The sequence below is a fragment of the Corvus hawaiiensis genome, chromosome 16, assembly GCF_020740725.1.
Source record: "Corvus hawaiiensis isolate bCorHaw1 chromosome 16, bCorHaw1.pri.cur, whole genome shotgun sequence".
NCBI lineage: Eukaryota > Metazoa > Chordata > Aves > Passeriformes > Corvidae > Corvus > Corvus hawaiiensis.
In genome coordinates, this window is record NC_063228.1 from 14,767,866 (window position 1) to 14,790,818 (window position 22,953).

General features: G+C 57.8%; 2 protein-coding genes across 10 annotated transcripts in view; both read left to right on the top strand.

Moving 5' to 3' along the window:
• The window catches only part of XPO6 (exportin 6), a 56,123-nt gene extending 42,500 nt beyond the window's left edge, over positions 1-13,623 (top strand). For all 3 annotated transcript variants that reach the window (XM_048320595.1, XM_048320594.1, XM_048320592.1), the window contains 12 exons: positions 19-178; positions 1,358-1,450; positions 2,059-2,203; positions 2,781-2,927; positions 4,088-4,277; positions 4,924-5,079; positions 6,274-6,388; positions 6,871-7,042; positions 7,366-7,527; positions 10,090-10,188; positions 11,424-11,654; positions 12,924-13,623. In XM_048320595.1, the coding sequence (XP_048176552.1) occupies positions 19-178; positions 1,358-1,450; positions 2,059-2,203; positions 2,781-2,927; positions 4,088-4,277; positions 4,924-5,079; positions 6,274-6,388; positions 6,871-7,042; positions 7,366-7,527; positions 10,090-10,188; positions 11,424-11,654; positions 12,924-13,025 (1,772 nt within the window). In that variant the 3' untranslated portion in view covers positions 13,026-13,623. The remainder of the gene's footprint in view (positions 1-18; positions 179-1,357; positions 1,451-2,058; positions 2,204-2,780; positions 2,928-4,087; positions 4,278-4,923; positions 5,080-6,273; positions 6,389-6,870; positions 7,043-7,365; positions 7,528-10,089; positions 10,189-11,423; positions 11,655-12,923) is intronic.
• A 2,524-nt stretch (positions 13,624-16,147) lies between these two features.
• On the top strand, positions 16,148-18,025 carry LOC125334130 (nucleoside diphosphate kinase, mitochondrial-like). 7 transcript variants are annotated; one of them, XM_048320656.1, is made up of 5 exons: positions 16,148-16,273; positions 17,286-17,416; positions 17,516-17,617; positions 17,687-17,787; positions 17,851-18,025. In XM_048320656.1, exons 1-5 carry the CDS (start codon positions 16,186-16,188, stop codon positions 17,969-17,971), a joined length of 543 nt encoding a protein of 180 aa, XP_048176613.1. In that variant the 5' UTR covers positions 16,148-16,185; the 3' UTR covers positions 17,972-18,025. The 7 variants fall into 7 exon arrangements, with proteins under 7 accessions (XP_048176613.1, XP_048176610.1, XP_048176609.1 ...); XM_048320653.1 differs by having other exon boundaries at positions 16,183-16,273; positions 16,527-17,416; XM_048320652.1 differs by having other exon boundaries at positions 16,187-16,657; positions 16,809-17,416.
• The last annotated feature ends 4,928 nt before the right edge of the window (positions 18,026-22,953 follow it).

The following is a 22,953-nucleotide window of genomic DNA, read 5'->3' on the forward strand; positions in this document are numbered from 1 at the left end:
GCTGTGGTGTCACTGCAGGTCACAGGCTGAACATCACAGCAGAGAACGACTGCAGGAGGCTGCACTGCTCGCTGAGGGACCTGAGCTCGCTGCTGCAGGCCGTGGGCCGCCTGGCCGAGTACTTCACCGGGGACGTGTTCGCCGCCAGGTTCAACGACGCCCTCACCGTGGTGGAGAGGTGGGTACAGGCTCTCTGTCACCTCTGCAGGCACTCTGGCAAATTGGGCTTCTTGCTGCCTCCCCTTGGCGTGAGTAGATTGAGGTGTAAGGAATTCGATGGCCAGAATGTGGATTGTGAAGCCAGTGGTGTGTGCTGGGCTGAGCCCCCGGCGTGGGCAGCGAGGATTGGGGGGAAATCTGCCCCTCTGCTCAGGTGAGACCCCACCTGCAGAGCTGCCTCCAGCACAGGAAGGGTGTGGAGCTGCTGGAGCAAGTCCAGAGGAGGCCACAGTGCTGCTCCAAGGGCTGGAACCCCTCTGCTCTGGAGCCAGGCTGGGAGAATTGGGATTGTTTCAGCCTGGAGAAGAAACAGCTCAGGGGTGACCTAATTACCCCTTCCAGGAACTGAAGGAGCCATCAGGAAAGATGGAGAGAGACCATTTACAGGGGCCTGGAGTGACAGCACAAAGGGAATGGCTTCCCAGTGCCAGAGGGCAGGGCTGGATGGGAGATTGGGAAGGAATTGTTCCCTGCGAGGGTGGGCAGGCCCTGGCACAGGGTGCCCAGAGCAGCTGTGGCTGCCCCTGGATCCCTGGCAGTGTCCAAGGCCAGGTTGGACATTGGGGCTTGGAGCAGCCTGGGCCAGTGGGAGGTGTCCCTGCCCATGGCAGGGGTGGGATGAGATAAACTCAGTCCCTTGAAAACACTGAGGGGCTTGTGCTCCAGCATCTGCACTTGTGAGGCAATGAAATAACATGTAGAGTTTGATTAGAGTTGTACCTTTCAAAACTAAATCACCAAAACTTCCTTTGATGGTTGGACTTCGTGATCTTCGAGGTCTTTTCCAACCTTGATGATTCCATGATTGTTTTCTGAAATGAAAAGACCTGTGAAAGCTGAAGGAGCAGACATTTTATTCTTCCCCTCCAGGATACTTAATTAGCACATAGTTACAAATGGCAGGATCTCAGGCCCTTACACAGGTTTTGTGTTTTCATTTCTGTGGAGGAACATCTGACCTGTTCCATCTGATCCCAAACAGCACGGTAGGCTCTGAATTATTTTAAACTAAAAGGCCAGAATCTCATTTGTGTATTAGCTAAACATTGACACAGACTGGGGAAGAGCTGCACTAGATCAGGTGCTGGAGCTGGTTTGTACAATCCCTTTGCTCTGCCACGTGTGTTTGCACCTCCAGGCTGGTAAAGGTGACGCTGTATGGATCTCAAATCAAACTGTACAACATCGAAACCGCCGTTCCCTCGGTGCTGAAACCTGACCTCATCGATGTGTGAGTATGGGGTGTAGCCAGCCTGGGCACTCACGGGGTGGGGAAGGCTTGGATCTTCTGGATCTGCTGCTCGGACCCCACCCTGGCAGATATCCTGGGAAACAGCCTCCCCAGCTGCTGGCAGCTCCCCAGGAAAGCACCTTTTTCAGCTGATGAAAGTCAAGGCTGCTGCCAGTGTTTTGGACCAGTCTTTCCTCTAATGGAAGTACCCAGGTCATTTAAATGAAAACATGTTTGTGCTGAGAAGGAAAAATGCCCCTTAAATCAGCTCTGAAAGCAAACTGGGGTTGTGCCCTGTGCTGGGGGCTGTAAAAGCAGGGTAATTAATGAGGAAATAAGTGTTACAACAGTGATATTTTAAAGAAGTGGATCCACTGTGTAGCGTGGGGACATCTCTCTGAAGCACCCTGACTCCATGTGAACGTGATAAAAGTGTGATTATGAAGGATGATAACTTGACTTTATCAGTTTGCACCTTTGGCCTGGGGGGTCCAGAACCAGAACCAAAACAGCAGGAAGGATTTTTTACAAACCAAGCTGCCAGGTTTGCCTGAAACACCGCTCTCCTGTCCCGTTCTGGTGCTCACTGTGTCCCTTGCTGTCCCCAGGCACGCGCAGTCCCTGGCAGCCCTGCAGGCCTACGCTCACTGGCTGGCCCAGTTCTACAGCGAGGTGCACAGGCAGAACCCCGAGCAGTTCATCTCCCTGGTGTCCACGGCGCTGGAGGCCATCACCCCCCTCATCAGCTCCAAGGTACTGCTGGCCCTGGGCTCTGCTGGGGGCTGCGGTCCAGAGCAGCTCTCAACAGCACTGGGGGTCAGGCTGATACAAGAATAAGCAACTTAAAGGCTTCGAAACTCAGTCTAATGATTTTATGGCTTGAAAGCGGAAAAATCTCTCTCTCATGGTATTAAGGGAACTGAGCTATGCTCTGGTTGACAAATAAATTGTAGAATTGTTCAGGAAAAACTCTCTAAGATTGAGTCCAACCATTCCCCCAGCACTGCCAAGGCCACCACTGACCCATGTCCCCAAATGCCACATCCACATACATGGCTCTTAAATCCCTCCAGAGATGGTGACCCCAGCACTGCCTTGAGCAGCCTATCTATGCCTGACCACCCTTTCCATGAAGGAACTTCCCCAATATCCAACCTGACCCTCCCCTGGCACAGCTTGAGGCTGTTCCTCTCATCCTGTCCTTGTTCCCTGGGAGCAGAGCCTGAGCCCCACCCTGGCTGCACCCCCCAGGTCCTGGCAGCTCAGTGTGCTGACCCTGGTTGTGTGTGCCAGTGTGACTGGGCAGCCTGACCACCCCTCTGTCTCTCAGGTGCAGGAGAAGCTGCTGCTCTCTGCGTGCCACCTGCTGGTGTCCTTGGCCACCACGGTGCGCCCGGTGTTCCTGATCAGCATCCCAGCCGTGCAGAAGGTGTTCAACAGGATCACTGACACCTCTGCCCAGCGCCTCCCCGACAAGGTCAGTGGGCCCAGAGCTGTCTCACACTGAAATCAGGCGTCCTTGGGAAGATGTGCCTCAGGTGGTGAGGGATAACCTCCAAAAACAACTGGAGGGGCAGCAATTATCTCTATATTGTGGATATCCAGGAATTACAGTGATACCATTTGTAATTAATGATCTATTTCAAGCAACAGCACAAGGAAAAAATACAATTGCACCTCTTAGATCTGATTCTTTTCTCCTTTGTTGACACCATCCCTGATTCTGCATTATCTTTACAGTACAGGCACGTTGATTCTGACCTACACAAAGAGTTTTTTGTGAAACTCAAGTATTTACATTGCAGAAGCAATGTAAATACTATAAATATATTCCATTTATAGTTCTGAAAAGCCACAGTGGAGGCTGGGATATGGTTATGTTGTGTGCTGGCAAGGAAGCACAGAGTGCTGCACAAGTGCAGGAGCTCAGCCTGTAAACCAGACAAGGAGTAATGGAAGGAAAATCATCTTTGTTTTTATAAACACCAGAGATTTACTGCTGCAGGGAAGGGCTGACAGAGCTGGGAGCTGGTTCCAGGCCTTAAATCCTGGAGCTTTGCGTCTCTCTCTCTTGCAGAGCTGGTACTTGGGCTCATGTTGTGCTGTTGAACAGCAAGCACTGCTGGTGTCTTGAACAGCCATAAAATGTCATTTCACTCCAGCCTTGTGCTCTAGCAAAAATTAACCTGGGAAAAAAGTTAAAACTTTGTCTCTTTGCTTCATGTTGCCCAGAGAAGCTGTGGCTGTCCCATCCCTAGAAGTGTCCAAGGCCAGGTTGGACTTGGAGCAGCCTGGTCTGGTGGAAGGTGTCCCTGCCTGTGGCAGTTGGGTTGGTCCCTTCAACCCAAACCATTCCATGATTCAATGGTTTTGCTGTCAGTCCAACCCTGGTGCTGTCTGGGCTCTTGTAGATGTCTTTCTGCTCCCACATCTCCTTAAGGGTACCAGGAACTCGAGATTTATATCCAACTGTGGGGGTGTTTGGGAGCTGCAGTCCATCCTCAGTGCCCAAGGAGCTCTGCAGAGCTCATCCAGAGCCTCGCACACATCAGAGTTGCACAATGCAGGGGTGGAACACGATGAGCTTTAACCTCCCTTCCCACCCAAACCATTGGCTTTGATTCCTGTCCCTCCCAGGCCCAGGTGCTGGTGTGCAGGGCTCTGTCCAACGTGCTGCTGCTGCCCTGGCCCAACCTGCCCGAGAGCGAGCAGCAGTGGGCCGTGCGCTCCACCAACCACGCCAGCCTCGTGTCCGCCCTCACCAGGGACTACCGCCAGCTCAAGGCCACGGCCAGCCTGCCCCAGAGGAAGGTGCAGCTGGAGGACAGTAAGTACCAGTGTCCTGCTCCCTCCTGCTGCACTGGGGAGTGTTGTTAAGCTGATTTGCCAGTAATTATTTTGGCTGAGAAACTGCTTCGCGTACAGGAAAGGGAGCAGGTTGTGTTTCCTTTCTATTTTTAGAGGCTTTTCTGCTCTGTACAGGGCACTCTCGCCCCAGGTCGCCTGTAAACTCTTCCATTAAAGTGCTGTCTTCCTGAGGAAGGTGGGATCGGGGTTGGGATAAAAGTTTGGGTGGTAAGGATTGCATTGGGAGTACTGAACGGCCTCATGGTGTGGTATTGGAAATACTGGCTGGAAGCTGTGTTAATGAAGATCATGGGTGTAAAAAGTGAAGGGGGAAAATAAGAATTTCTTCCAGACTTGGGAATTACTGGAGAGGGTTTGTTTATATAGGAGGAATGCAAGGAAACTCCTGGCAGGGGTGCAGGGAAACTTGTGTATATGCTTTGGGCCTGGTTTTGGGTGTGTCTTTGGGGTTTTTTTCATTGAGGATCGCTTCAGAAGTTGTTCAGAAATCTGCAGTGTCACACGTCAGTTGTTTTAATTCCTGTGTGTGTGAGCTTCATTTCTCTCCCTCTTACCTCCAAGCAGTTTTGGCACGTGCCAGAAGCATCACCCCTCTTGTTTTGCAGCCAAAGTGATCATCCACCAGACACTGAGCGTTCTGGAAGATATTGTAGAAAGTATCTCTGGAGAATCCACCAAGTCCCGGCAGATCTGTTATCAGTCGCTGCAAGAATCCGTGCAGGTCTCACTAGCCCTCTTCCCAGCTTTCATTCATCAGTCAGGTATAACCTCAGGCCAGGGGCCATGCTGTGAGTAGCTTTCTGAGCTCCTGATAACACCCAGAACAGCAGCACAGAGCCATGGTGTGGGTGTGGAGTGTGTGGGTTGTCTGTGCCTGGGTGTGCTGGGAGAGCTGGGCTGAGCCACAGCAGGGAAGGGACATCCCTGCCAGCCAGGATCCAGGCAGGACTGTCACAGTTTCAAAGAGGAGCTGGTCCTGAGCACAAAAAAAATGCTTTCAAATACCCTCTCTGGTTGTATTTGCCATTTACATTCTCTGCAGAAGCTTGAAGACAAAGAGGGATAGATGTTGTCAGATTAGGTCAGATGGTGTGCGATTTGGGGATTTTTTTCCCTGAGATGGAACCAGGACTCTCACTTGGCAGCCTTCTGGCCAGCAGCTTGTATTTTGTGTCACATCAGGGTGCTTCCTCGTGTCCCATTTGGAGCTGGGTGGGATTTTCTCAGTGGAGGGGCTGAGGGGAGACAAAAGGGGTGAAATGCAGAGAGGATCCAAGGCAGAGGCAAAGGGTGCTGTGACTCCAGGGAGCTGCTGTCTCCAGAACAGGCTGGCAGCCTCATCAACTGCAATTTTTTGGCTACCAAAGGCTGTGTGATGAGGGAGGAGTTGAGCAGCTCCAGCTTGGTTATCCAGTGTTTATTGGGATGGATGAAGGATTAGCTGGGTGCTAATCACTGCAATCACCACGTGCTCCCTTCTGAAGACAGAAGGGTCTTCTCAGTTTCTGCCAAAAAACCAAGCTGGATTCTGTCTCCTCCACCCCGAGCTGTGTGGATGTGTTGGATTTCCTGGTGTTTCCTGTTAACCCTGTACAAGCAGTGAGAACTGGAGATGAGCCTGGAGCTCCCGTGAGCTTTGTCCCAGCACTGCGTGCAGGCAGAGCTCGCTGAGGCCTTGCTGGCAGGGTTGTGGTTGTTCTGAGGGGTTGGTGCTGCCTGTGCTTGTCATCCCTGGCAGCTTTTGGAAGGGTATGAACAATCCTGAAGCCCTGTAGTAACCAGCTGATGGTTTCAGTTTCTCAGATAACCCTGCTGGTAAATTCCCAAGAGCAAATGGGGTTCCCTGAACAGGAGGAGCAAACTTGAGACTTACATAAAAGACTGAAACATAAAACACTGATTGATGCACTTGGATGTTTCTTTAACACGTTCTTTTTGCTTTTCTCTTCTCTTAGATGTGACAGATGAGATGCTGAGCTTTTTCCTCACCCTGTTCCAAGGCCTGAGGGTGCAGATGGGAGTGCCTTTCACTGAGCAGATCATACAGACCTTCCTGAACATGTTCACCAGGTACTGCCCAACATTTGTTTCTCACCCCTCAGGATGGTTTATCTCAGGAGCTGCTCAGCCAGTGGGTCCCTGTCCCTAAAGTGGGCTGTTTCCAGCCTTTGTGGCCAGACTTTTGTCATGTCCCAGGGCTGAATCTGAGGAAAACACTTCCAAGTCTGGAGAGCTCCAGTGCGTGCTCATCAGTCATACCTGCCACTGTGCAATTCCAGCTCTCCCATGGACTTTCTGGCAGTGTGGGGTGTTGAACTGGGCTCTCATATTCCCTCTTAGCTCCTGCCTAAGGTCTGAGGGTGTCCCTTCACTCATCTCTTGTTGCAGAGGGGGATCTGCCAACCCTCAGTGGCAACCTCCCTCCTTTCTGTGGCTTCATGTGCTTGGCCTGTATTAACTGAGCATTTTAGAGGCATCACCTGTTTTCCAGTAAACCAGGGAAGCCTACAACAGATCTCTGGGAATCTTCCTAATGCCTGTTTGTGTCCCAGGGAGCAGCTGGCAGAGAGCATCCTCCACGAGGGCAGCACCGGCTGCAGGGTGGTGGAAAAGTTCCTGAAGATCCTGCAGGTGGTGGTGCAGGAGCCAGGCCAGGTGTTCAAACCCTTCCTGCCCAGTGTGATCTCGCTGTGCATGGAGCAGGTGTATCCCATCATTGCAGAGGTAGGGCTGCTCTCCCAGGGCTGGGAATGGGAATGGGAAGGGAAGGCATTGCTGGGGGGGTGGCAGCAGTGAAGCTTTGGCTTTCAAGAGCTGCGTGTGTCAATCCCTGTGGAGGGAAAGCACGCTGTGGAGGACTGGTCAGTGGGATTGGAAGCAGTGTGGGTGGAGGATTGATGTGTTTTCAGCATGATCCTACACCTGCTGGGTTTGGTGCTCCCTTAGGAGAAAGGCTTTGGTGCAAAGCCCTGGGTTGGTGGGATCCAGAATTGGGGTGGGATCCAGCAGAGGAGCCTGCTCTGAGCTCTGTCCCCCTGTGCTGCCAGCGCTCATCCCCTGATGTGAAAGCAGAGCTGTTTGAGCTGCTCTTCCGGGTCCTGCACCACAACTGGAGGTACTTCTTCAAATCCAGCGTGCTGGCCAGTGTCCAGAGGGGAGTGGCAGAGGAGCAGATGGAGAACGAAGCCCAGTTCAGTGCCATCATGCAGGTAACTCACCCATTCCGCAGAACCTTTCCTGCAGGGGAGCACACACTGCTTGAGGCACTGCAGTAAAAAAATCACAGAAGCACCAGGGTTGGAAAAGCTCTCTGAGATTGAGTTCAACCATTCCCCAGCACTGCCAAGGCCACCACTGACCCGTGTCCCCAAGTGCCACATCCACTGTTAAATCCCCCCACGGATGGTGACCCCAGCACTGCCCTGGGCAGCTGTGCCAGTGCCTGACCACCCTTCCCATGAAGGAATTTCCCCAATATCCAACCTGACCCTCCCCTGGCCCAGCCTGAGGCCGTTCCCTCTCCTCCTGTCCCTGTTCCCTGGCAGCAGAGCTCGACCCCCCCCGGCTGCCCCCTCCTGTCAGGGACTTGTGCAGAGCCACAAGGTCCCCCCTGAGCCTCCTTTGCTGAGCCCCTTTCTGTGGGGCTGAGCCCCTTTCCCAGCTCCCTCAGCCGCTCCTGGTGCTCCAGCCCCTTCCCAGCTCTGTTCCCTTCTCTGCACCCGCTCCAGCCCCTCAGTGTCTCTGTTCTTGTGAGGGTCCCACATGGGCACATGTGGGTGATGAGTTTAGATGTGTCTTGAGTGAGGTTTTGCTTCCAGGAGCTGCTGCAGATGAAAGTTGCTGAGGAGTGACCCAGCTGCTGAGCTCACAAGGCACAGAGCCATGCAGGCATGAGGAAGGAATGTTAATTCCTTTGCAAGCCTCATCCTGTAATAAAAATACATTACTGCCACTGACCCAGTTAACTCTGAGTGTTGTGGTTGGCACTGGGGAAAGCTGTCAGTGCAGGAAATGTTCCTGAGTGTCTTTTGGCTTCCATGGACTTCTTGTGTGCTGTTCCACAGGACCTGGTAGAGAAGGGTCAGTGGGGTAACACCTGACAGGCTTTGCCCTGGGAAATACAGAATCATGGAGTGGTTTGGGTTCAGGAGACCTGAAAGCCCATCCCATTCCACCCCCTGCCATGGGCAGGGACACCTCCCACTGTCCCAGGCTGCTCCAAGCCCCAATGTCCAGCCTGGCCTTGGACACTGCCAGGGATCCAGGGGCAGCCACAGCTGCTCTGGGCACCCTGTGCCAGGGCCTGCCCACCCTCCCAGGGAACAATTCCTTCCCAATCTCCCATCCAGCCCTGCCCTCTGGCACTGGGAAGCCATTCCCTGTGTCCTGTCCCTCCACCCTTGTCCCAAGTCCCTCTCCAGCTCTCCTGGAGCCCCTTGAGGCCCTGGCAGGCAGGGACAGAGTGTGCACAGAGCCAGCACCAACCTCCTCAGGTGGGGAAGTTGGAATTTTTTAAGACTAACAGACTGTGTTCTGTGTGTTGCTTTGGTCAGAGCTGGCCAGATGAGCTCCCTTGCAATTCCTAGATCACCTTAGACTGCAGGAGACCTTTGGGAGAGTTGCCCCATCGTGGAGAGCCTGGAGAAGCTGGGTCCCCTCTGGTGCACATGTGGAGAGGGAGCTCTTGCACTGACATGAACTGTGTCATGTTTCTCTCTGGCCTGCCCTTCTCCTGCCACCTTTTGGTGTGAATGAAGCTCAGGCTGGGCCCTGTGCAGGGCTGTCCAAGCATCTCTTTCACCTGTAGCTGTGGAACACTTCCAAACTCACCAGAATGCCTCCTTCTGGAAGATTTTTATATCATCATCCCAGTTCAGGCTGCGTGGCAATCCTGCACTGCTTGTTTTACTCCTTGGCTCCTGCTGCTCTGATAGAAAACTCTTATTTAATGTTCTCTAAGTGTTCCCACAGCCAGTGCTTTGTGTGGGGGACATGAATAGCTTGTGTGCTGGTTTCCACCTGAGATCTAAGGCCAGAACTGGCTCAGTCTTGCTGGGATCTGGATTGTTCTTGTCCATTTGACAATAAATGGGTCATGTGGGTGAATAAACTCTTCTGTTCGCAATGCCTTGAAGAGGAGCTGTTAAAATCCTGCTGCCTGTCTCTGTGCACAGCTGACCTCACCTGCCTGCATGCCCTGTACAGTGTTTTGGAGGTGTTCAGGGTGGAAAAGGTGCTTGACCACACACTGTGCAGCCCTGCCAGGCCAGGTCAGGGTCCAGCAGATTCTGTTCTGGGCTCTTCACAGGCTCCCAGGGCCCATCTCCAAATCCTAATCCAGCGCAGTGACATCTGCTTGGGCTCCTGACTGGGACTGAGGGCCCACCCTGGGGTGTGTCCTGGTCTGTTCCCCCATGCCTTGGTGCCTCAGGTGACATCTCTGAGGAACAGCCCTGCCCTTCCTGAGCACACTGCCTGCCCAGGGAGCTGGGCTCAGCATCCCTGGCCCTCTCCAGTGCCAGCTTGGCCTGCCTGTTCCCAGTGGGCCCAGCTCAGCAGGGCTATGCCCATGTTCACACCAAAACCCCATTCCCATGGATCTGGTGGCAGCACAGTTGATTTGAACAGCTGCCTGTCTCTTGATAGCTTGCTGCACTGAGGCTCCCAGGGGTTTGTCCTGGTGCCAGGGTGAAAATGCTGCTGTTTTGCCTGGCAGGTCTGATGTTTGTGGTGGTCTCCATCCCCTTCCTCCATCTGTGCTTTGTCCCCAGGCATTTGGCCAGTCCTTCCTGCAGCCTGATATTCATCTGTTCAAGCAGAACCTCTTCTACCTGGAGACTCTGAACACAAAGCAGAAGCTGTACCACAAGGTGGGTCCTGCCTGAGCTCTCTGTGCATGGGAAGAGGTGTCCTGGGACTGCTTTTAAGCTACTCAGAAACCCAGGTCAGGATTTGGGGGTTTTGTGCCACAGCCTTTGGGTGGTTGCCATGCTCCGGGAGGTTGGAATGGGGCTGCCAGCCCTTGATACTGGGAACTGGGAATGGGAGGGATCCCAGCTCCCAGCAAAGCCTGGATGTGTTCCCTCCTCTGACAGTGAGAACACACAGTGGCAGTGAGGTTTGTCTGGGGAAGTGGGAACTGGGATCATCAGTGGGACAGTGAGTGCCTCCAGCATTCCCACCTGGGCAGCAGCAGGTATCTGGTATTCCCAGGGCACTGCCACGTGGGAGTCTCCACCTCTCTTTGGACCTGTCCTCCAGGCCCTGTAACCTACCCACAGTTAGCTGCTGCCAGGAAGGGTTAAATCTGGAATCCAGGGAATCTGCTCAGCCTGGGAAAGCAGAGCTTTCAGTTTCTCATCTGTATTCACACCTGAAGGGCAGCACTTTGTGTTCCAGGTGCCTGGGGCAGACTTCCAGGCATCTGCCACATTCCCTGGCTCCCAGGAGCCCTGTGCAGGGAATTCCAGAACCTGGCTGGAATTGGAGTGGGACTTGATGCTGGTGGCTTTGTAAAACTTGGGTCAGAGCATGGAATCATGGAATGGTTTGGGCTGGAAGGGACTGTAAAGCTAATTTACTTTTACCCCTGCCATGGCAGGGACACCTCCCACTGTCCCAGGCTGCTCCAAGCCCCATCCAGCCTGGCCTTGGACACTGCCAGGGATCCAGGGGCAGCCACAGCTGCTCTGGGCACCCTGTGCCAGGGCCTGCCCACCCTCGCAGGGAACAATTCCTTCCCCATATCCCATCCAGCCCTGCCCTCTGGCAGTGGGAAGCCATTCCCTGTGTCCTGTCCCTCCAGCCCTTGTCCCCAGTCCCTCTGCAGCTCTCCTGGAGCCCCTTGAGGCCCTGCAAGGGGCTCTGAGCTCTCCCTGAAGCCCCAAACAATGAGGTAAGCGTGGCCAAACTCAATGCTAACTTTCAAGCTGATACTAATTGAGCTTATTTTAGCCATTTTTGATGTGGCTTTGCTTAGAAAATCATCTCAGTGCTCACCAGAGTTGGCGACGCTGCCGAAGCCGTGGCTGCTCTGTCCTTGCTGGATTTGTCCTCCTGTGAGAGGAGTGGAGTCCCCTAACCCCGTGCCCCTCTCCCTGTGCAGAAGATCTTCAGGACCACGATGCTGTTCCAGTTTGTGAACGTGCTGCTGCAGGTGCTGGTGCACAAGTCCCACGACCTGCTGCAGGAGGAGATCGGCATCGCCACCTACAACATGGCCTCGGTGGACTTCGACGGCTTCTACTCCGCCTTCCTGCCCGAGTTCCTGGCCAGCTGCGACGGCGTGGACTCCAACCAGAAGAACGTGCTGGGGAGGAATTTCAAAATGGACAGGGTAAGGAGGGGGGCTGCAGCAGAGCAGGATTCCCGGGATGCACAGAACGTGCTAGAGGGCAGCTGGGAATGTCTCCAGGCAGAACCTTTTGTTCCCAAGGCTTCCACGCTCAGCAATCCCCAGCCAAGGATTTCTCACTGCAGGGAGCAGAGCTGCCATCTCATCCCTCAGGTGCAGGATGCTCTGGGAGTTAGGGAATGTTTCCTGGAGGAAGTTTTCATTGGGATAGGCTGACGTGTTCCAGAGTGGGACGCTCAGGTCCTTGCCAGATGTTTGAGGGTTAAGGATGACAGCAGAGTCCCTGCAAAGGCTCACAACTCCTGCAAACCCCGTGTGTGTGTGGGAAGGAAATGTGTGGAATATCATGGCAGAGCAGCAGGTTGTGGCTTCCGTTTACTGAGGGTAATTTGGCATTGAGTGCTCCCTGTCCTGAGGGAGGGGATGGGGATTTGAGACCAAGGGTGAGGGTGGGAGTGGAAGCCTGGGAGAATTTCTTTGGCCCTAGAAGGCAACTGCTCTTCAGGAATATCAGCCCTTGTCAGGGAGTGTGTGACACCCAGGAGCCTTGGCAGGAGGGCAGCAAGGAATTCCTGCTGCATGGAGCCAGGCTGGGAGAGCTGGGGATGTCCAGCGTGGTGAAGAGAGGGATCCAGGGAGAGCTCAGAGCCCCTTGCAGGGCCTAAAGGGGCTCCAGGAGAGCTGCAGAGGGACTGGGGACAAGGGCTGGAAGGACAGGACACAGGGAATGGCTTCCCAGTGCCAGAGGGCAGGGCTGGATGGGATATTGGGAAGGAATTGTTCCCTGGGAGGGTGGGCAGGCCCTGGCACAGGGTGCCCAGAGCAGCTGTGGCTGCCCCTGGATCCCTGGCAGTGTCCAAGGCCAGGTTGGATGGGGCTTGGAGCAGCCTGGGCCAGTGGGAGGTGTCCCTGCCCATGGCAGGGGTGGCACTGGATGGGCTTTGAGGTCCTTCCCAGCCCAGCCCAGGCTGGGCTTCCATGACCATTCCTCTCGGGCCTCGCTGCACGATGAGGAGCCGGAGGTGTGGGCAGAGCCTGGATCCCTGCAGGCAGCTCTGAAACCATCTCTGCTCCAGCAGCTGGAGTTCCCTGGGCTCAGCCTGGGTCAGGATGGATCAGTTCCTGTGGGAGCACCCGCTGCGTGTTTGCCCCTCTCGGTCCCTCTCTCTTCCCTGCTGTCAGCCCGTTCCTAGCAGTTGTTTCGTGCCTTGCAGGACCTGCCCTGGTTCACAGTGGTTCTCTCCCTTGCAGGACCTGCCCTCGTTCACGCAGAACGTGCACAGGCTGGTGAACGACCTGCGCTATTACAGACTGTGCAACGACAGCCTGCCCCCCGGCACTGTGAAGTTGTAGTGACTGCACTGGACTCTGCCATTCCCCAGGGAACGGATCCGTGTTCGCCACCGCCGCCCTCCTCCCGGGCCGTGCCAGCGCTGCACGCCGGGGTCCTGCCCGTGCCCACGGCCTGGATTCACCACGCTCCACCACCGCTTCCTTTGAGTTCTCCCTCCCCAGCCCGAGGCCGCAGCTGGAGCCGGCAGGATGTGTCTTAATGCCCACCCCCGGGGCATCCCGACTGTTGGGAAATCCCTCTCCCGGGGCTTTCCCTCTGCTCCTGTAGCACTTTGTTGCATCTGGAGGTGTCTGGAGAGATCATGTCCGTATCAGACGCGAGGCAGAAGCGCCAAAGACCACTTCAGACATTCGTACCTTCGTGTCATTCCACCTTCCTGCCCTGCCCAGCTCTCGGGGGAGGAGTCTCCCGACGTTGGGACTGGTTTGGCACTTCTGTCACTCCCTTTGTTTTTAAATTGCCTTGAAAACCTCCCCGATGTTGGCGAGGATTTAGAGACTTTTTTTGGGGTTTTTTTTAAACGTTTTCTCATCATTCCATTGTGATACTAAAACAACATGCTTAATGGGAATAAAGTGCTTACTTTGTTGTTTTAAATACCTTGGGGCTGGGTTACTTTCCCTCTAAGTCGTTCTGTAAATGAACAAGCAGTGATGCACAGCTTTTCCCAGGATCAGGAATGAGGAGCAGCCAGCAAGGATCCCAACTATTCCAGCAGCTCCTGGAAGGTGCAGATTGGTGGTGGCTTCGTGGCTTCTTCCTCTACTGTCTCCTTGTTGTTTTCCTGCTGTGTTTTCTGTCACATGTTGTGGTGATCCCTTCATTCCCTCCAGGACTCTGGTCTGAATCAATCATGAAGTGCCTGCAGGAAGAAATCCCACATTCCCAGTGGGCCTGGAGCTGAAGTTCACCCACTGGCCAGTGACCAGTAGTGGCATCTGTGTGGTAAAATCCCAGACAGCGGTCAGGCAGGACCAGACTGTGTGGGGTTGTGAATCTCTGATCGTGCAGCTGGGAAGGGTTTCTTTCCCCCCTGGTCAGGAAGCAGCATTAAATCAGTCTTCATTTTTATATTTAATAGATTCAATTTGAGAGGAACTTCTCACAGGGGCATGGAGGGACCTGGAGGGGAATGGCCTTAGGCTGAATGAGGGCAGGGCTGGATGGGATAACTGGTAAGGAATTGTTCCCTGGGAGGGTGGGCAGGCCCTGGCACAGGGTGCCCGGAGCAGCTGTGGCTGCCCCTGGATCCCTGGCAGTGTCCAAGGCCAGGCTGGATGGGGCTTGGAGCAGCCTGGGCCAGTGGAAGGTGTCCCTGCCCATGGCGGGGGGTGGAACTGGATGGGCTTTGAGGTCCTTTCCAACCCAAACCATTCCATGATCCCATGGAATCAGTCTCAGTTCCCCATGGTTCAGTGGGCAGCTGCAGTGGTGGGAACAGCACCAGTCCCTGGGCAGGGAGCACAGCTGGAGATGTTCTCCTAGGAACATCTGGAGATGTGGATGTGCTGTGGCTGCACCTGCACAGCTGGGAGGTGTCGGGGGAGCTGGAGCATGGCAGGACTGAGTCCATGGTGCCTCCTGTTCAGTTCTGTGGACAAACCCCTTCCCTGTGCACGTTTGTCACTGGGATGGGACGGAGGCTGTTTGGATCATCTGTGCAAGGGCCCTGCATCCGGGCTCTGAGCTGGCACCAGGTGGATGTTTGGGCTCCCTGCCCTGAAGCAGAGTCCAAATGCCCAGGATGTGCCTCACCTGCTCCAGCCCCTGCAGGTGAGGGCTGAGCTGCCTCCAGAGGGGTGAGGGAAGAGGGGAGGAAGGTAAGTGATGATCTGTGCCCAGCTCCCTGCCAGCCATACCCGGAGTAACTCCGTGCCACTGTCTCTGCATAAAGCTTGGAGTCGTCGTTGTTCCTGCTGGGACTTGGGTGTGGGAAGAGCTGGTGCAGAGTCCAGGCCTGGCCCTGGAGCCTGGCCCTGCTCCTGGGCACTCGCAGCAGCTCTGCCCTGCCCTGAGCTGCAGTGGGGGGCACTGGAAGCTGGCAGCCACCTCCTCACCGGTTCTCTGGCTGTGGCTCCCTTTGGAGCCGGGCTGAAGGGATTTCATCCCAGCACAGCTCTGCAGGCTCATGCTGCTTTTCCTTCTTGGCTTGACAGAGGGTGAAAGTAGAAGTTTTTCCCTTGGCCAATGCCAAGCAGCTGCCAGGTGGCCAAAGCCCAGGTTCCAGTCTGCCACCCCTTGTCCTAAAACCTCTTTGCCACCCATCTGTCCCATCCCCACTGGCCTGGCAAACCGTGGAGAGGGGCCTTTCTCCAGCCCCTGTTTGGGGGCAGAAAGTCTCTTTTCCACAACCTGTTGAATCCATTTGCCCAAGGGAAGCCGCTGAGGTGTTTTTTTGCCATGGCGCTGAGCACAGCTGGGCCCACAGCTGTCCCCCCACTCCCTGTGCCTTGGGCAGGCAGGGAGGAAACAAGGAGAGTGGGGTCAAGCCCAGCCCTCAGCCTGTTTGTATCCATGTGTGCCTTCAGGATGCTCCTCAGTCCTTCAAATCAGCACAGATTTGGGAAACGGGCTCAAAGCAAGCAGGCTTTTCCAAGCTGCTCTTCAGGAGGAAGCTCAGTAAGGACTGATTTCCCAGCCTGGGGGCTGGAATGGGGCTGGGAGGAGTGACCAGAGGGGCTCCCACCTGGGCAGTTCCTCTGCCCCCAGGGTCTTGCACTCCTTCCTCAGCACCTGCTGTGTCCAGGGCAGGTCTGTGCCCCACAGTGGGGACACTGCCCTGGCTGCTCCTGGGGCTGGGGACTCCCCTGTGCCCCGGCTCAGCCTGGCATGGGCTACCCCGGCCTCTCCTTGCCTGGTGAATCGAGGGCAAAGCACGAGGCAGGTTTGGTTCCTGGCAGGGTCTGGCTCCCCTCGGGATGGGTGCTGTGGGCTGTGCTCCCACCCTGGCAGGGCTTGGCATTCCAGACCGGGATGTTCCGTATCAGGATGCTCCGTGCTGGGATGCTCTGGATGGGGAGGATGTTCCGTCCCGGGATATCCCGGCCCCGGCGGCTTCTTTAAGGGGAGGGACGGAAGCCTGACCCGTCCCCGAGCTCGGCCGGGCCTTTGAAGCCTCCGCAGACCGCCCGAGCCCGGGTCCGACCCGCCGGGGCCGCCATGGGCTTCCTGGGGCGCTGCCTGGTCCGGAGCCTCCCGCGGGGGCGGCCGGGCCTGAGCCCCGCCGGGCCCCGCTGCTACGGCTCCGGTGAGACCCGGCCCCGCCCCTGTCCTGCCCTGGGCACCCTTCCCTCATCCCTGTCCTACCCCTGGGGACCCTGTCCCCATCCCCATCCTGTCCCCAGTCCCCTGCCTGTGCTGCCCCTCAGGGCTCCTGCTCCCATCCTGTCCCCATGGTGCCCCATCCCCTCTCCGTGCCCGCGGTCCCCCAGCGCCCGTCCCTCCATCCCGGGCGGATGGCGGCTCCCTTGCGAGTCGGTGCCAGGGTCTGCTGTCCCCAGCCCCGTGTGCCGGCATGGGGCAGAGGCCGGAGCTGGCGCTCCCTGAAGGTTCCAAGGGGTTTGGTGTCCCCAGGACTGGGATGGGGGGACTCCTGTGCTGTCCTGCAGTTCAGCAGTGCCCAGGGCAGCGGGTGAGCTCATGGGGTCGGTTCCTCCGGCTCTGTCCCCGCCAGCATTGGGGCCACCCGGCCTCGCAGCCCGGGACGCGTCCCCGAAGCCTGGGATTGGGAGTGAAGTGTCCTCTCTCCCTTCCCCTCCTTCCTGTCCCCTCTGTCCCTCCAGCGGACGGGATGCGCTGTCCCTCGGGGACTTCTGTCCCCTCCCGCGGCGCAGCTGTGGCAGAGCCAGCGGCGGGGCGAGCCGCTGCTGCCCCACGGCGCTCGATTTTCCTCTCCACCAGCGGAGGGCGGTGAGCAGGGACCCTCCGGGCAGGGGGAAGGACCCGGGGCCGAGAAGAAGACGGAGTCCCCAGCACCGGGACACGGCAGAGACATCCCTGGCTTAAAGGCTCTTTCCTGGCCATGGACACGTCCCCAACACCCACCAGGGCTTTGTGGCACGAACCCTGGCACCCCCGCCAGCCTGGGAGGCACAGCTTGTCCAGGGGACACGGCCCCGGGATGGGATGGGGACAGGGACGGGGGCCGAGTACAAGCCGTGGTGCCGCGGGGACAGCTTGGGCTCCTGCTGCCACCGGGGCCGTGTCTGGCGGGGTCCCGTGTCCCGCGGTGGTGACAGTGACCCGCGGTCCCCTCGCAGCCCCCCCGGCGCTGCAGGAGAAGACGCTGGTGGTGGCCAAGCCGGACGCGGTGCAGCGGCGGCTGCTGGGGGACATCATCCGGCGCTTCGAGCGCCGCGGCTTCAAGCTGGTGGCCATGAAGCTGCTCCAGGTAGCCGGGCCCGGCGGGGAACGCTGCTCCAGGCGGGGAGGGGAGTGGGGGTGGCCGGGGGGCAGTGCCCGGGTGTCACTGTCACCGCCGCTGCCTCAGGCGGACCCGAGGCTCGTGGAGCAGCACTACGAGCAGCTGCGGCTGAAGCCATTCTACCCCGCGCTCGTCGCCTACATGACCTCGGGGCCGGTGGTGGCCATGGTGAGGGGACAGCGCGGGGGCGGCGGGGGTGGCGGGGGCGGCGGGGGCTCAGCTGTCCCTGTCCCGCAGGTGTGGGAGGGCTACAACGCGGTGCGGTGTGTGCGGGCCATGGTTGGGGACAGCGGCGCCGTGGGGACCATCCGGGGCGATCTCAGCGTGCACATCACCAGGTAGGGCCGCGGGCAGCGGGAGCCCTCGGCCGTGGCACTGTCCCCATCCCTGTCCCCTCACAGGAACCTGGTCCATGCCAGTGACTCCGTGGAGACGGCCCAGCGGGAGATCGGCTTCTGGTTCCCGCGGGACGAGCTGGTGGCCTGGGACAGCAGGGACAGGGACAACATCTACGGGCTCTAGGGCCAGCCCCCGGCCTGGGGGGGCCCCGCCCCCCAATAAACCCCGGTGCCTCCAGCTCTGACTCCTGTCTCCTCCTTCGGATGGCACCAGCAAGTGCTGGGGGGCTCTGGGAGGCACTGGGATGTCCCCAGGGGGCACTGGGGTGGTACTGGAGAGCTCTGGGAGGCACTGGAATGTCCCCAGGGGGCACTGGGGTGGTACTGGGAAGCTCTGGGAGGCACTGGGCTGTCCCTAGGGGGCACTGGGGTGGTACTGGGAAGCTCTGGGAGGCACTGGGATGTCCCCAGGGGGCACTGGGGTGGTACTGGGAAGCTCTGGGAGGCACTGGAATGTCCCCAGGGGGCACTGGGGTGGTACTGGAGAGCTCTGGGAGGCACTGGGATGTCCCCAGAGGGCACTGGGGTGGTACTGGGAAGCTCTGGGAGGCACTGGGATGGTACTGGGAAGCTCTGGGAGGCACTGGGATGTCCCCAGAGGGCACTTGGGTGGTACTGGAGAGCTCTGGGAGGCACTGGGGTGGTACTGGGAAGCTCTGGGAGGCACTGGGATGTCCCCAGAGGGCACTGGGGTGATACTGGGAAGCTCTGGGAGGCACTGGGGTGGTACCAGGGAGCTCTGGGAGGCACTGGGATGTCCCCAGAGGGCACTGGGGTGGTACTGGGAAGCTCTGGGACGTATTGAGTCAACACCAGAGGGCACTGGGGTGTTACAGGAAGGCTCTGGGAGGCACTGGGTGAGCCATGGATGGCACTGGAATGTCTCTAGAGGCCACTGGGGTGGTACTGGGAAACCCTAGAAGACACTGAGCGGTGTTGGGAAGCTCTGGGATGTCACTGGTCCATCCGTGGAAAGTACTGGGAAGCTCTGTGAGGCACTGAGATGTCCATGGGTGGCATTGGGCTCATTCTGGGATGCACTGGGATGTCCCTGGGAGCATTAGGGTGGTACTGGGAGACTCTGGGAAGCTCTGGGTGTTCCTGGGAGGCACTGGGTCGGTACTGGGAAGCTCTGTGAGAAACTGGGATGGTGCTGGGAAGCTCTGGGATGAACTGGGCTGTCTCTAGGAGCACTGAGGCAGCACTGGGAAATTCGGGAAGGCCCTGGGATGTCCCTGGGAGCACTGGAACAGGACTGGGAGGCTCTGTGGAGCACTGGGCTGTGCCTGGGGGCTGCAGGGGCTCTGCAGGTGACTGGAACAGAGCACGGTGAGCTGGAAAACTGGGGGCTCTGTGGGAGCACTGGGACACCACTGGGTGGCACTGGGACACCACTGAGAGGTACTGGGATGCCACCGTGAAGCACTGAGACACCACTGGGTGGCACTGGGAGGCACTGGGACACTACGGAAAGCGCTGGGACGGCATTGTGAGGTACTGGGACATCAGTGAGAGGACTAGGATGGCACTGGGACAGCTGTGGGAGCACTGGGACAGCACTGGGACAGTGGATAGCACTGGGATAGCACTGAGAGCGCTGGGAGAACTGGGACAGCAGTGGGACGGCTCTGGGAGGGCACTGGGAGCACTGACACTGGATATCACTGGGATAGCGCTGGGAGCACTGGGATAGCACTGGGAGAGCACTGGGAGAGCACTGGGAGAGCACTGGGATAGCACGGGGAGCACTGAGATAGCACTGGGAGCACTGGGAGCACTGGGATAGCACTGGGAGCACTGGGAGAGCACTGGGATAGCACTGGGATCGCACTGAGATAGCACTGGCATAGCACTGGGAGAGCACTGGGATAGCACTGGGATAGCACTGGGAGCACTAGGAAAGCACTGGGAGCCCTGGGATAGCACTGGGAGCACTGGGATAGCACTGGGATAGCACTGGGAGAGCACTGGGAGAGCATTGGGAGCACTGGGATAGCACTGGGATAACACTGGGAGCGCTGGGATAGCGCTGGGATAGCACTGGGATCGCACTGGGAAAGCACTGGGATAGCACTGGGAGAGCACTGGGATATCACTGGGATTGCACTGGGCTATCACTGGGATCGCATTGGGATCGCACTGGGATAGCACTGGGAGAGCACTGGGATAGCACTGGGATAGCACTGGGATCGCACTGGGATAGCACTGGGATCGCATTGGGATCGCACTGGGATAGCACTGGGAGAGCACTGGGATTGCACTGGGATATCACTGGGAGCACTGGGATAGCGCTGGGACAGCACTGGGATCGCACTGGGAGCACTGGGATAGCACTGGGATAGCACTGGGAGCACTGGGATCGCACTGGGAGCACTGGGATCGCACTGGGATAGCACTGGGAGCACTGAGAGAGCACTGGGAGAGCACTGGGATCACACTGGGATAGCACTGGGAGCACTGGGATAGCACTGGGATAACACTGGGAGCACTGGGACAGCACTGGGATAGCACTGGGAGCACTGGGATAGTGCTGGGATAGCGCTGGGATAGCACTGGGAGCACTGGGATCACACTGGGATCGCACTGGGAGCACTGGGATAGCGCTGGGACAGCACTGGGATCGCACTGGGAGCACTGGGATAGCGCTGGGATAACATTGGGAGCACTGGGATAGCACTGGGATAGCAGTGGGATAGCACTGGGGGAGCACTGGGATAGCGCTGGGATAGCAGTGGGATCGCACTGGGATCGCACTGGGAGCACTGGGATCGCACTGGGATCGCACTGGGAGGCACTGGGATAGCACTGGGAGCACTGGGAGCACTGGGAGAGCACTGGGAGCACTGGGAGAGCACTGGGAGAGCACTGGGAGAGCACTGGGAGAGCACTGGGATAGCACTGGGAGCACTGGGATAGCAGTGGGCTAGCACTGGGATCGCACTGGGATAGCACTGGGATAGCACTGGGAGAGCACTGGGATAGCAGTGGGCTAGCACTGGGATAGCACTGGGAGAGCACTGGGCTATCACTGGGATAGCACTGGGAGCACTGGGATCGCACTGGGATAGCAGTGGGATAGCACTGGGGGAGCACTGGGATAGCACTGGGATAGCACTGGGATAGCACTGGGATCGCGCTGGGAGAGCGCTGGGATCGCACTGGGATTGCACTGGGAGCACTGGGATAGCACTGGGATCGCACTGGGAAAGCACTGGGAGGCACTGGGATAGCACTGGGAGCACTGGGAGCACTGGGATCGCACTGGGATCGCACTGGGAGCACTGGGATAGCAATGGGAGAGCACTGGGAGAGCACTGGGAGAGCACTGGGAGAGCACTGGGAGCACTGGGATAGCAGTGGGCTAGCACTGGGATCGCACTGGGATAGCACTGGGAGCACTGGGAGAGCACTGGGCTAGCACTGGGATAGCACTGGGATATCACTGGGATTGCACTGGGCTATCACTGGGATCGCACTGGGATAGCACTGGGAGAGCACTGGGAGAGCACTGGGAGAGCACTGGGCTATCACTGGGATTGCACTGGGATAGCACTGGGAGAGCACTGGGCTATCACTGGGATTGCACTGGGATAGCACTGGGATAGCACTGGGAGCACTGAGAGAGCACTGGGAGAGCACTGGGATAGCACTGGGATAGCACTGGGATCGTACTGGGATAGCACTGGGAGCACTGGGAGCACTGGGATAGTGCTGGGATAGCGCTGGGATAGCGCTGGGATAGCACTGGGAGCACTGGGATCGCACTGGGATATCACTGGGATCGCACTGGGATCGCACTGGGACAGCACTGGGATTGCACTGGGATCGCACTGGGAGCACTGGGATAGCGCTGGGATAGCGCTGGGACAGCACTGGGAGCACTGGGATAGCGCTGGGATAGCACTGGGAGAGCACTGGGAAAGCACTGGGAGCCCTGGGATAGCACTGGGAGCACTGGGATAGCACTGGGATAGCACTGGGAGAGCACTGGGAGAGCACTGGGATTGCACTGGGAGCACTGGGATAGCAGTGGGATAACACTGGGAGCACTGGGATAGCACTGGGATAGCGCTGGGATAGCGCTGGGATAGCACTGGGAGCACTGGGAGCACTGGGATAGCACTGGGATCGCACTGGGATCGCACTGGGATATCACTGGGATTGCACTGGGATAGCGCTGGGCTAGCACGGGGAGCACTGGGAGCACTGAGATAGCACTGGGAGCACTGAGAGAGCACTGGGAGCACTGGGATAGCACTGGGAGCACTGGGATAGCAGTGGGATAGCACTGGGAGCACTGGGAGCACTGGGATAGCACTGGGATAGCACTGGGATAGCACTGGGAGCACTGGGATAGCACTGGGATAGCGCTGGGATAGCGCTGGGATAGCGCTGGGAGCACTGGGAGCACTGGGATAGCACTGGGATCGCACTGGGATCGCACTGGGATCGCACTGGGCTAGCACTGGGATAGCACGGGGAGCACTGGGATAGCACTGGGAGCACTGGGATAGCACTGGGAGCACTGAGAGAGCACTGGGAGCACTGGGATAGCACTGGGATCGCACTGGGATAGCACTGGGAGCACTGGGAGCACTGGGATAGCAGTGGGATAGCACTGGGAGCACTGGGAGCACTGGGATAGCACTGGGATAGCACTGGGATAGCACTGGGATAGCACTGGGAGCACTGGGAGCACTGGGAGCACTGGGATAGCACTGGGAGCACTGGGATAGCACTGGGAGCACTGAGAGAGCACTGGGAGCACTGGGATAGCACTGGGATCGCACTGGGATAGCACTGGGATAGCACTGGGATAGCACTGGGAGCACTGGGATAGCACTGGGATAGCACTGGGATAGCACTGGGAGCACTGGGAGCACTGGGATAGCACTGGGATAGCACTGGGATAGCACTGGGAGAGCACTGGGAGAGCACTGGGAGCACTGGGAGCACTGGGAGCACTGGGATAGCACTGGGATAGCACTGGGAGCACTGGGAGCACTGGGATAGCACTGGGAGCACTGGTAGCCCCGGCCGCGCTCCGCTCGCCCCCCGCTGCAGTTCCCGCCGTGGCCGCTAGGTGTCGCCGTGTCCCGGGGCGCC

Bases quoted from the DNA above. Each gene is read 5' to 3' on its own strand.
- LOC125334130 (XM_048320653.1), top strand. From the start codon at position 17,048: ATGGACACGTCCCCAACACCCACCAGGGCTTTGTGGCACGAACCCTGG. The intron at 17,417-17,515 runs GTAGCCGGGCCC...CCGCTGCCTCAG, and splicing joins TGGCCATGAAGCTGCTCCAG to GCGGACCCGAGGCTCGTGGA. The intron at 17,618-17,686 runs GTGAGGGGACAG...CCTGTCCCGCAG, and splicing joins CGGGGCCGGTGGTGGCCATG to GTGTGGGAGGGCTACAACGC.